Source organism: Clupea harengus, chromosome 4 (assembly GCF_900700415.2).
Source record: "Clupea harengus chromosome 4, Ch_v2.0.2, whole genome shotgun sequence".
Taxonomy (NCBI): domain Eukaryota; kingdom Metazoa; phylum Chordata; class Actinopteri; order Clupeiformes; family Clupeidae; genus Clupea; species Clupea harengus.
Window position 1 is genome coordinate 27,907,503 of NC_045155.1, and position 11,555 is coordinate 27,919,057.

The 11,555-nt window shown below is 46.8% G+C and overlaps 1 protein-coding gene across 1 annotated transcript in view; it reads right to left on the reverse strand.

The window, feature by feature from the left end:
* LOC105900116 (fibulin-2-like) overlaps nt 1-11,331 on the reverse strand; it is a 35,888-nt gene extending 24,557 nt beyond the window's left edge. The window contains exons 1-2 of the mRNA XM_031566921.2: nt 11,227-11,331; nt 5,925-7,365 (exon numbers count right to left, since the gene is read on the reverse strand). Of these exons, the coding sequence (XP_031422781.1) occupies nt 5,925-7,209 (1,285 nt within the window). The 5' untranslated portion in view covers nt 7,210-7,365; nt 11,227-11,331. The remainder of the gene's footprint in view (nt 1-5,924; nt 7,366-11,226) is intronic.
* Between the last annotated feature and the right edge of the window lie 224 nt (nt 11,332-11,555).

Here is an 11,555-nt window from a genome sequence, read left to right on the forward strand (position 1 = left end):
TATCTCATCTTAGAACCAACTCCAGCCTTTAGACTATGTAGACCTATGACTATGTACTGCAAAAAGCATGGCTTTGGAAAATTACATCCTGTGGTTTACTACTGGGATGTTTGCCAATGAAGGCAATATTTCAATCATTCACGAATATCATTTATCAGTTGATTTTAATGGCTTTGGTGTAGGGAGATACCACTATCTGAAATGTAATTTTACCTGCCGTATACGCCTTAAGGTAGTGGTTGACATCATTTCACGATCGTCGGTAATCACTTGAACTCAACATTATGGGGCAATTTTGCACTTCCTCTACAGTGCCTGGGGAGAGATCTTAATGGCGATATCCTGTTTGATTAAAGAATGCTTCTCTACAGCAACCTACATGTTAATTACCTGAATACCGCAATTGTAAGTTTCCCATAATCATAGTTACAATAAAAGACAACAAACCTCAGGCCATAAGTGCAGACAAAATGGTCAAATGTGAGGAACGATATCTAAAACTACCAAACTTGGCAAGAGTGCCCCAAAAATCTGGAAATGTAACAGTACAATTTCCCCACTGGTGCTATTTACAAGCTGTACTCTGACAGGACCTTGCTGCTAAGCTGAGCATACTGGGATATGAAGTCTTCTCCTGATACTCCAGCTCCACACACATGCAGCTGAGGAACTGATCCTGGACATGAGGCACCACAGCTCAACTCTGTTAACCACAATTTATGGTTAAGGTTAGGGTTAGGTTAAGGTGATGTTCAGTGAACAATTAGAAAGATTATTGAACTTGAATTTCAAAAAACCCTCTGTAAAGTCTCTTGTGTTGGGCAGCTGTGCTGTTGCCCCCCTTCTTCCTTAACTGCCCCCCCAGTCATGAAAGTGCCCTCCCTTCCCTTAACTGCCCCCAGCGTACAGACAGCTGTGAAAGTGGCACTTATTAATACCCCCTCAACAGAGCCCCCTGGCTCAATGCCTCATCAGGCACGGGCAGACAAACAACAACAACAACAACACAAACAACAGGCTAAACCAGCGCAGCGGATATGTGACTGATGGTCCTTTCCCAGGAGTAAAGCAGAGATTCCTTCCTGTAAGCGAACCCCCCACCCCACACACACACACACACACACACACACAAATCTGGTGGCTGGGGTGGGGTTGTTTGAGAAGGGGTGTGTTTGTGAGTGCTGTCGGTCTGTGTTTGCCCATGATCACAGCTGCAAGTGCAGCATGCACAAGCCACATTCACCTCTGTGTTTGACTGCTTATGGATGTGTGTGTGTGTGTGTGTGTGTGTGTGTGTGTGTGTGTGTGTGTGTGTGTGTGTGTGTGTGTGTGTGTGTGTGTGTGTGTGTGTCTAATTCTGAGGTTGTTTATGTGCATGTGTGTGTGTGTGGATGACAGGGTGTGTGTGTGTGTGTGTGTGTGTGTGTGTGTGTGTGTAGATTTTAGGTTGTTTATGTGCATGTGTGTGTGTGCATGACAGGGTGTGTGAGTGTGTGTGTGGGGGGGTGCACACACGTGGGGAAAACACATCAGTGCAGAAACGAACGACAGGGAGGGCAGGGTGTATCATAACGCACTCCAGCTGTGACAGAACAAAGGAAGGAAGGGAGAGTGTGCTTCTATTTACTCCACTGCACTCCCTGATAAGACTTCAACATCTCCATACGCACTGAGTGGGGAACTGTCAGTTTGTACACACACACACACACTCACACACACACACACACACACACACACACACACACACACACACACACACACACACACACACAAATTCCCCAGGGCTCTATTTATGTTGCTGTTGCTGCTGCTGCTGATAGTGTGTGTGTGTGTGTGTGTGAGTGTGTGTGTGTGTGTGTGCGTGTGCATATTTCTGCTCTTGCTAAATCATGTTAACTGGTCAATGAATCTGCAGGTATGTCATTAAAACTCACATTTCAGGCTAAGTTAGCAAGCACAACATCCCATCCACCAAATGAGTTAGCAAGCACAACATCCCATCCACCAAATGAGTTAGCAAGCACAACATCCCATCCACCAAATGCAAGTAACATTTATGACCTGTTGAAACCGCATCCCAGCAGAGTGACATCCATTTCCCAGGCAGGGAGAGTGACAAATTGAGAAGTCCCCTTTTTACGTGGCTGTTTGCTGCTGGATTTCAGGCTAACCTCATCAAGGTCGTTAGCGGGAAAAGTTAATCGTTCTCAGTGCCAGCTCTGTAATAACGAGACATGCCACAACTCGGGGAAAATTATGTGGTGCTGGAGCGTCTTCGTTGACTGGAACAAGACCCAGCCTAACACCCCCCTCACTCACACACACACACACACACACACACACACACACACACACACACACACACACACACTCACACTCACACACACACACATACACACACACACACACACACACACATACACACACACCCCTATCCTCCACATCCGCACCATTTCGGCTCTGGCAAAGGGATTTTTTTTCTCATTCTAAATTATAGATCAAGGTTGCTTCATGCACCCTACTAATAATAAAAAAGGAAAGAACACTTAGATGTATGGGTGGAGAGACAGATGGGTGGAGAGAAAGAGACAGAAAGAGACAGAAAGAGAGGGAAGTTTTGCACACTTCACGTCACTCTTCATGTTATGCTCCAAAATGGCAGAGAACACTTCGATGTGGAGACAGACGTGCCACATAGTGAATCAGTCTTTACTCTTCACTGCGAAAATGGCCTCCGTCTCCAGCATACAGGGGGGTGATGGGAGTGATTTAGCTCTTATGGAGTGGAGCGAGGACCCTGTAGCCCCCTGTGGGGGAGGGAAAAGGGGGGGTAGGAAATGGGCTGGGGCATAAAGGGGATCCCAGCGCCATGCCTGACAATCTTGGACACAACAGCAAACCCATCCATCACATGCTGAGCGGGTCACTGAGTGTAGTCTGCAATGGCGACACAAACAACTGCATGCCAACCTGGAGGGACAAGTGGCATTTCCCCCACTGTGTTTGTCATGACTGAAGGTGGACACACAGAGGCTGGAGTGCGGTCCTTTCACATGTGAGCTGGAACTTGGGAGAAACTGGGTTTCCGAACGAATAGCCTGTAGGGGATCTTGCCATGTTAGACTGTTTTAAGGGAAAGACACTAGCTTGGGGAGAGGGCATTTACCTCAGAGCTGGGTCTCAAAGGGAAACAGGTCTCTGAATCACAGACAGCAAAGTATCTTGCTGCGTTACATGATTCTAATAAAGCGGCTGAGGCCAGGGGTGTTTCACAAAAGCGTCATAGGACAACTACCATGGTTAAATGGTAGAGAGACTATGATTTTGAATACTCTCTCTCTCTCTTAGTTGGCACAGTGGTTGCTCAACGACACTTTGGGGAAACCCAGTCCAGATCAGGGCCAGATCTGTGCAAGAGGCCGCTGTTGTCTGGGTTCAGTGCAGACTGGCTTTTTTTGTTTCATTTCAACCCTATACGGCTAATACAGTAAACAGTCTGTCTGCCTCGTCAACTCCAGTTAACACTCACTTGATTTGTAGCAGCATCTTAAGAAAGGAATGTGTCAAAACGAGGGGGGTTGGGGGGATGGGGGGTCGGTCAGTCCAGTCTCTGGGTATTTAGGGGTCTGGAGGAGTCTGGTTTGGGGAGAAAACAGTTACAGCAGCACTGCTCTAGAATTTTGGGTTCTCTGTATTCATCCTCTTGCCTGTCGTGTTTGTTCCAGAACTTGGCCTGTTTCCAATGGCAACTAGATAGAACACTAAGGCGATCATTCCAGAACTATCATCAATTGCTCTTCCTGTCATCTCCCTCCAGCTCGTCCCCCTGCCTCACTGACTTCCATGAGTACTGGTGCCAGTCTGGCCCACAAGGGTCCTAGCTTTCCGGCCATCACAGCCCCAGCTCTCCCCCAGAGGCCTGTATCTCCATAGATAACAGACCCTCATCACCTTCCTGTTGGTGGGGGCGGTGTGCAGAAATACTTACAGTAAGCCAGACAGTATGGAACCTATCATCTTCACTGTGACATGCCACGCTTTGGAACACGTCCAAGACTACCTCACCCCTGTGAGTCTGTACAATATCATTTGTGTTAAACGCTAACAGCAGGTTCACTCATGTCATGTTAATAAAGAAGTCCTTGGCCACTGTCAGTACATTGTGCTGTATGCAAACTGCAAACAAGCTTTTGCCATTGACCCACCCAAGCACTCAGATTTGATCACTTTTGACTCACGAGCGTAAAGCCAATAAGGCCCTGGAGGCCCTCCAAGTTAGTTACACTTATGGAATGTGGACGACAGGTATTCCAGGTCTATCAACACCCTGCGTCGAGAGTTAACCTAAAGCAGAAGCGGCACAAAAAAAAACCTCCATACATTCCTATGGAGACCAGGTGCTGAAACGAAGAGGAAAAAAAACAGGTCTCAACAGTGAGAGAACGTCCACACATAGAGGTTACAAGGGGCTGAGACGACTGTTTACTAATCCCACAGAACACACTTGTGCGGTTGACACGAGGGGTTGGGAGGCCAGATGTATGTGTGTGTGTGCCGCACAGTGCTTAACTGTTTTCCTTTCGGATTCCACTGTGAAAGAAAGTCATTTGTCACTAAGTCTACGTAGCCCCGTTGACTGCTGCTGCGCGTATAGACTTCCCCCTGTAAAACAGTATGTGAACTTTGCCTTAAAACATGTAGGTCACATTTCTTGCGCAGAGGGGTTTCCAGATGACTGTAGACGGTGGCTATATTTCATCGGTGGATTGCAAGACATTTAAGCATTCTCTGTCTTGTAAAAGAAAACTAGGAAATAAATTGTTCAACACTGTTCAAGCACAGCAAAAGAATAGCAAAAAGGGAAACTTTGTGTTTTTTTAACCAGTTACATTTAAAACCGTAAATACAAATAGCAACTGGTTGAGGGTGTGTCAGTTTTTCCTTCTTCTGTCATTCTCTCAGTGTGTGAGCGATTGTTCACACAGATCTCATTTTCCTACTGCACCTGTTGAAGAACTGAGAACAACTGTCTCTTTAAAAGCCAACCCTGAAAGCTAAAGCAGAAGCGATCTCTCCAGTACTGTCTAATGATCCATCCTCCAGACCTTTAATCTGTTCATCATATGCTATCATCTTTCAGGTGGTGTTCAGGAAGTTTCGCCCCTGGTGGGTGTTTGTATCTCAGGGTTGACGACAACAACGATGATGATGATGATCACACAACGGGGAAAATGGCACCAACCTCTGGAATCTCATCCGGATTGGACTGTAACACGCCTTTGAGTTCCTCATTGGTGTAATGTGGAAAGCGAATGTCAAAACTCACAGTAAATTTAGCATGTAAAAATCGCAGAGTGGACATCGCTGAAGGCAAATCAGTTCTGTGATGAACTCTTATTGTTTATGAAGGAGCATGTGTAAGATAAAAAAATATTGTTAGGCTGTAAAAAAATAACTGTCAAATAAAATGTGGAATGTTCATAAAAATGTAAAATCTCTGAGGCGGTTGCGAGGGAAAGAGTGGGCGTTTTTGTCATATAAATATTCTTTTTCACTCTGTGTTGCACCAGTGCCAGCGAACATTAAAAAGCGACCTTTCTTTAAAACAACCGGATGCGGCAACTAGTGCCATAAATGAATTATTCAGCACTTTTAAAAGCCACATTATGCTTGAACAATACCGAGCAATGTAAAAAAAAAAAAAAAAAAATATCAATATCGATCTACAAAGGCTGTAATGCAGCACACACCAGCATATAAATTATTTCAATACGCTCTTCAAGAGAAGAGACTTGAATTGCACATTTTTCTAGAAAGCTACTGGTTGTTCCTCGTGAGATCGATATGACTTTTACATGACTCGAACATTATCCCCCCCCTCTGGGATGTGCGAACAGGAAGATAAAGAGGACGTGTTCACTCACGCTGGTGGGAATAAGGGCCGCCACGCTTCTCCTCCGTGTGGTAGTTGAGCAGCGTCTGGGACTGCCTCCGCGGAGGATGCCCGTGGTCCTCTCTCATGTTAACAGGTGGCGGCGTGGACGGGCTGAATTTCAATGAGGGTAAGGCATTGTGTTGGTCCCCGTGCTGGGAGTTTGGGAGGCGCTTCTCTTCCTGACCGCCGTGGCCGTCCCTGTGCTCACGCTGAGCCTTGTGTCTGGCGTCCCTCTCGCTGTGAGCGCTGCGTGGGAGGTCCCTTTGGGGGGTCCCTCTCTGCGTCTCAGCATGTCGTCGGCTCTGGCCCTCAGAAGCCTCCCGTGAAGGCCCTTGGTTCTTTGGGGCCTGTGCTCTACTGGCTGCCGTTGTTCTCTCCTGGAGTCTTGGGGTAGTCTGATCAGCAGCAGAGGGAGACTTTGTCACGCTTTCCACCTGGTTTCTGGTTTCGTAAGACCCCAGTGCCTCTCTCAGCTCTTGCCTGCCGCTGTCTCCAGGGGAGTCGTGGGGAGACGGAGTGTCCGAGAAGGAGGGAGGCGAAGGGGTCGGCTCTGCAAGGTCGGCCACGTCTTGGGCGTCCGCTGTGGTGAAGTCGGGTGGGTAGTAGTAGTCTTCCTCCGCGGGCGGGTCTGTGGGATCCTCTTTGTAGAGTGGGAGGAAGTTACTGAAGGTGCCCGGGTGGGCCTCGCTGTCACTGTCCTCTGTGGTGGAGGCCAGCATGGGTTTCTTGACCTCCGCGGGGTCACAGCCTGGCACTGGGGAGCACATCAGCCTGCCGCCGTCGTTGGGGCAGTGGCACACCTCGCAGGCGCTCATCTGAAAGGTGTGGCCTGCCTCGTACTTCTGGCCCTGGTGGGCGCAGCCGACGCGCTGGCACTGCGCGCAGCCGTCCGCCGGCGTGGACACCTCCATGCAGTTCTGCGGGATGTCCGGGCAGGGGATGAAGTGGCAGCCGATGCGCCCGCCGCCCTGCGGGCACGAGCACTCCGTGCTGCCGAAGTCCACGAAGTAGGACTCCCCCTCGGGCACTTTCCCGTTCTGAAAGCCCGCGTTCAGGCAGTCGTAGTACTGGTAGCCCTCGCAGGCGCACCCACGCCTCAGGCAGGTGGCGCAGCAGGCCCCCTTCTCCAGGACCTCCTCGATGCAGTTCTCCACCGCCGGGCAGTCCGCCCCAGTACAGTCCCGCTGGCCCAGACTCACGCCCAGGCAGAGTCCCATGACAAACCCCAGGAGGAGAGTTCTTGTCAGACGTGAACTGTCCATTTTTATATTCATTTATTTTCCTTTTTTCTTTTTTTTTCTTTGCACAGGCCTCAGGGGATTCCAGGGGAAATGAATAAAATGCTCTATAAAATCCTCTGCAGTCCGGCAGGAATTTGAACAGGGCTTGCTCTGTTGTCCGGGTCCCTTTGATCAGTGGCCTTTGTTAACCTGCAGTAGAGAACGAGGGAGAGGTATGTTAGGCACCGCACACATATTCCCTGCCATGCTCTTTCATCCATCTGCGTAGCTCAGTCATCTAGGAGCATAATAACATCAGCCCAACTGATCTACCCCAGCCTCATGGTGGTCTAAGGAGCTCGTATAAAAACAGATCAGTTTATCAGCGCTATATGGCCCCTGCATACCACAGTAGATTTCATGCTGCATAACCAGATGCTTTTGTTTAAAATCCATGGGTTCAGTTTTGTTGATGTGTATATTGATGAAGACTGTGCTCACACACTAGACAAACAGAACACATAAGATCCCCAGGCCTGCGTGGATTTTTTTGTAATATCTGCTCATATTTCACACCCATATTTACGCTGTGAGCGTGAATTCAACAGTAAAGACTGTAAATCTCTCCTCTATATTAAGTTAAACAGCCAAATGTAAACTCTGGGAGAAATCCAAACATTGTGAGGAGAAGTCACATGTTAACAGGCGGCACCACAACCAGCTTCACATGAAATATGTAATGTTTAAACTGACAATTTACAACTTGAAAATCTTTTAAACATACAGCTATGATTCAGTGCTGCGGATGCTGAAAGAACATTCTACTCAGATTGACTGCTTAGGGGAGGCCTGTTGTATTTGTTGGCATCTCTCCTGCCTAAAAAGAATGTAAACAAATGCATACAAAAACTGCAACACAAAGAGGCAAGGTGCACAGCATGTAAAGGAACAATAAAAACACTATCTTTTCACTCATCACTAGTTAAACCCTTATGACAGAAACATCTCCTCTAAGCCAACAAAGCCACACAATGAACTGCAATTATCATATACAGACACTAAGGAGAACAAAACCCAGAAGTCATCAGTAACCATCACCCTGGATGTTAATATCTAGTGAAACAGCAACAAAACGCAACCTCAGTATCATGTATGAGTTTGTGTTGATCGCACACACGTCATTCTTTTGGTCTACCCGGTGCCCACATCGTGCAGAAAAGCACTCATTATGGCCAGACAAGCCAATCAGCCACTGGCTCGGGTACAGTGGCCCAGGTGCTGGGTTTGATCCCAGTTCAAAGCCATCCTCCGCTGTTTTTCTAAGCAGGGGAAGGATATTAGGCAGGCAATTAGTCTGCGAAAATGAGACACAGACTCAATATAAACTACCCGACTTACCTGGTAGACGTCTCCGAGCACTTGCACGCCAGACGATAAAAATAGCAAAAGCCTACGCTGTCTTGAAAGTTCCACTCCAACATATAGTGTCAAAACGCCCGGTAAGACCTTGCAGTCTTTACTATTCAGACTACTTGAATTTAGGATCATAAGAAAACGAAGAAAAAATTATCATAAAATTGTGCACATTATGGGCAACTGTTTGAAGCTGCACCGTAGATGGAGAAATTGTTTGACTTGTTCGGCGGGTCTTGGCAGTATTTCAGTCAGAGAGTGAGAGTATCAGGGCAGACTCAGGCAAACTACACCTTATTGAATATTCCACTCATTGTGGGACTACAGTAAGGAGCAGGGTTGTTTATTAGCATACGCAGGAAATGTCCATAAAATCCACAGAATGTTTAGAAACAATTGCAGTGTGAACAAACTCCGTGAAACAGTCGCACTCTGTGTAGATATTGAGTTTCAAGCACCAGCTGGTTTCTATTTGGCTTTCCTGTTTGACGGCAGTGCGCTGTTTTAAAGAACCGGTGGGATCTCATATGGGTACACTATGGAGCCCACATTTCAAACTCCTCCTGATTAAATAATACATTCTATGGTGAAGTCATTCTACATACTACACCATAACATCAGCAATGCAGACGTTTATGTGGAACACATTTTAGTTTTTGTTTTTATCTTTGAGCACACAAATACATTGGGAAAATTGTAACTTTGTTCGGGCATGAACAGTGTTTAATGCAGCCACATTTCTGTTAAGTTTGCACAGCATGAATAGGCACTGTTACAAAGTCTGCATGCAAGGAGGTCACAATAGCACATAGATGTCAACATGTGGCTGAGTATTTGCACAGGGCAAAAGTCAGTCCACCCTGACATGTTATACCCTCCTCAGTAGACACCTTCTTTGCTCTTGTGTTCATGAGTGCGCAGACCGACCTGCTCGAACATGTCTGCACGTTCTCTGCTCTCGCAGATAGCCACTGCTGGGGCGTCTGCTCTCCGCATTACTGCCATTCAAAATGAACATCAAACTGCTTGTTGTGATGTCACTTGCTGTTTAAGAACCCAGGGGAAATGTTTGCGGTGGGAAAGAAAAGTCGGCAGTCATATCTTCATTTTCTTTTCACATGAATGACTGTTCCTCCCACTTCTCCTTTCACACGAAAAAAAAAAGAAAATAAACAGAACGCTCACTAATGGCATTATCCTCACTAAAGCTTCTGTGCTTCGAGTCTTTCCCCCTGTGACGGCCATGTCTGGTAAATCAACAATTAGACTCATAAATGAGAACGCAGCAGGCTTGAGGCTGTGATGTATGACACAGGCAGACACCCACAGTCAATGTGGGCCGTCAATGTGGGATCTCATTTAGATGTCAGGATTGATGTAGAGCCACTTCAGTCCCTCCCTCTCCCCCCTCTCTCTTTCTCTGTCATCCCCCCCCCCCTCTCTCTCTCTGTCTCTCTCTCTCTCTCTCTGTCATTCCTTCTCTCTCTTCCCCCTCTCTCTCTCTCTGTCATTCCCTCTCCCTCTCCCCCTCTCTCTCATTCATTCTCTTCCCCCTCTCTCTCTCTGTCATTCCCTCTCCCTCTCCCCCCCTCTCTCTCTTTCTACCTCTTCATCACATGAGGCCACCTAATGAAAAGAACATAAGTGCTCTGCAGACATGTACACTCCTCATCTGAGCTGCCTTTGTAGGAGCGGACATACAGCAGCACAGTTGACTGACCCATAAGTAACACTGACTCACCATGCTGCCCCTGTTTTTGCACACACTTTGTGCAGAGGAGTGAGTCCGCTAGTGTTTCGTGTTGACTTTGACACATGTTAATAGATGCTGTAATCACAAAAGCAAATGCCAAGACACCCTGTTAGAGCTTGCCCTCATGTTTACTCTCTGGGTTTTTTAGGTCATTTTAGAAGAAGAGATAAGTCTGTGGTAGCTTTATCAGCAAGTCAGAAGCTGTGATAGGGATATCCAGCTGATGGAAGACATCTGGTGAACCTCTTTTATGTGCTAGTTAGGATGTAGATAACGTCCCTGTCTGACACGCAAAACTTCCAATTCAGTGCAAATGTCAAACATTAGCATTAGCGATATAACTTGTTATCACCAACCACAATGTGTATTGGCGACTAAAAGTGCTTGCTTGTCAGTCCTTGTGCTCAGTGGAACAGACATAGGGCAAAACTCCCATGACTATCGCATGGCAGTAACACTGCTGCCTAAATCACGACCTGACCATTTTACCACATGTAATGCCACTCACCCCGATAATGTATTTGTGAGAGGATACTGCACACTTGAAACTAATATTTCAACTTCACAAAATGAAAACGGTATTTGAAAAACAAATTGTAAATTTAACTTACACGAAACTTTAAAAAAAGTTTTCTATGTTTGAATATGATGTGATTCACGAGATGATTCAGATGTTTGCCATGCGAAAAACACCAACACATAAAGTTGACATTACTCCGATATGTCCCCAGCCAGATAGTTAGTCATAATGCTTGACAGAATGTAACTGTTGGGCACCTCACCACACGTTTTATGTGCTCCCACGGCAGCAAAGCATGTAAGTCTTAAACTCACTCGTGAATACAAATTTTGACATTTTTTCCAAGGCAACAAAAATGTACAAATGTCACGGCTCCTTGCCTTACCTGTAGTTTCACGATGTTTCGCCCGACTGTGGACATCCCAGTAAGTTTGGATGAGGACAGCAACGCGCGCGCACTAGTGCTGGAGTTTGCTCTGCAGTCTCTGCTAGGCAGGGGGTGTTTTCACCAAGGGGAGGGACAGAGTTTTTTTTAGTGCCACCACGCATCCAGCCCTGAAGACACAAGAAAAAGGCTCTAACCCTTTTCTGCCTGTTTCCATCTGGAAAACGCCTGTCTTTGATAAACTGCGTTATCGCTCCATCAGTCTTGTACTGTCGAGGAATGTGATGTCTGTAGTTGGTGGTTATTTCAACACTTACGGATCCTGCCGC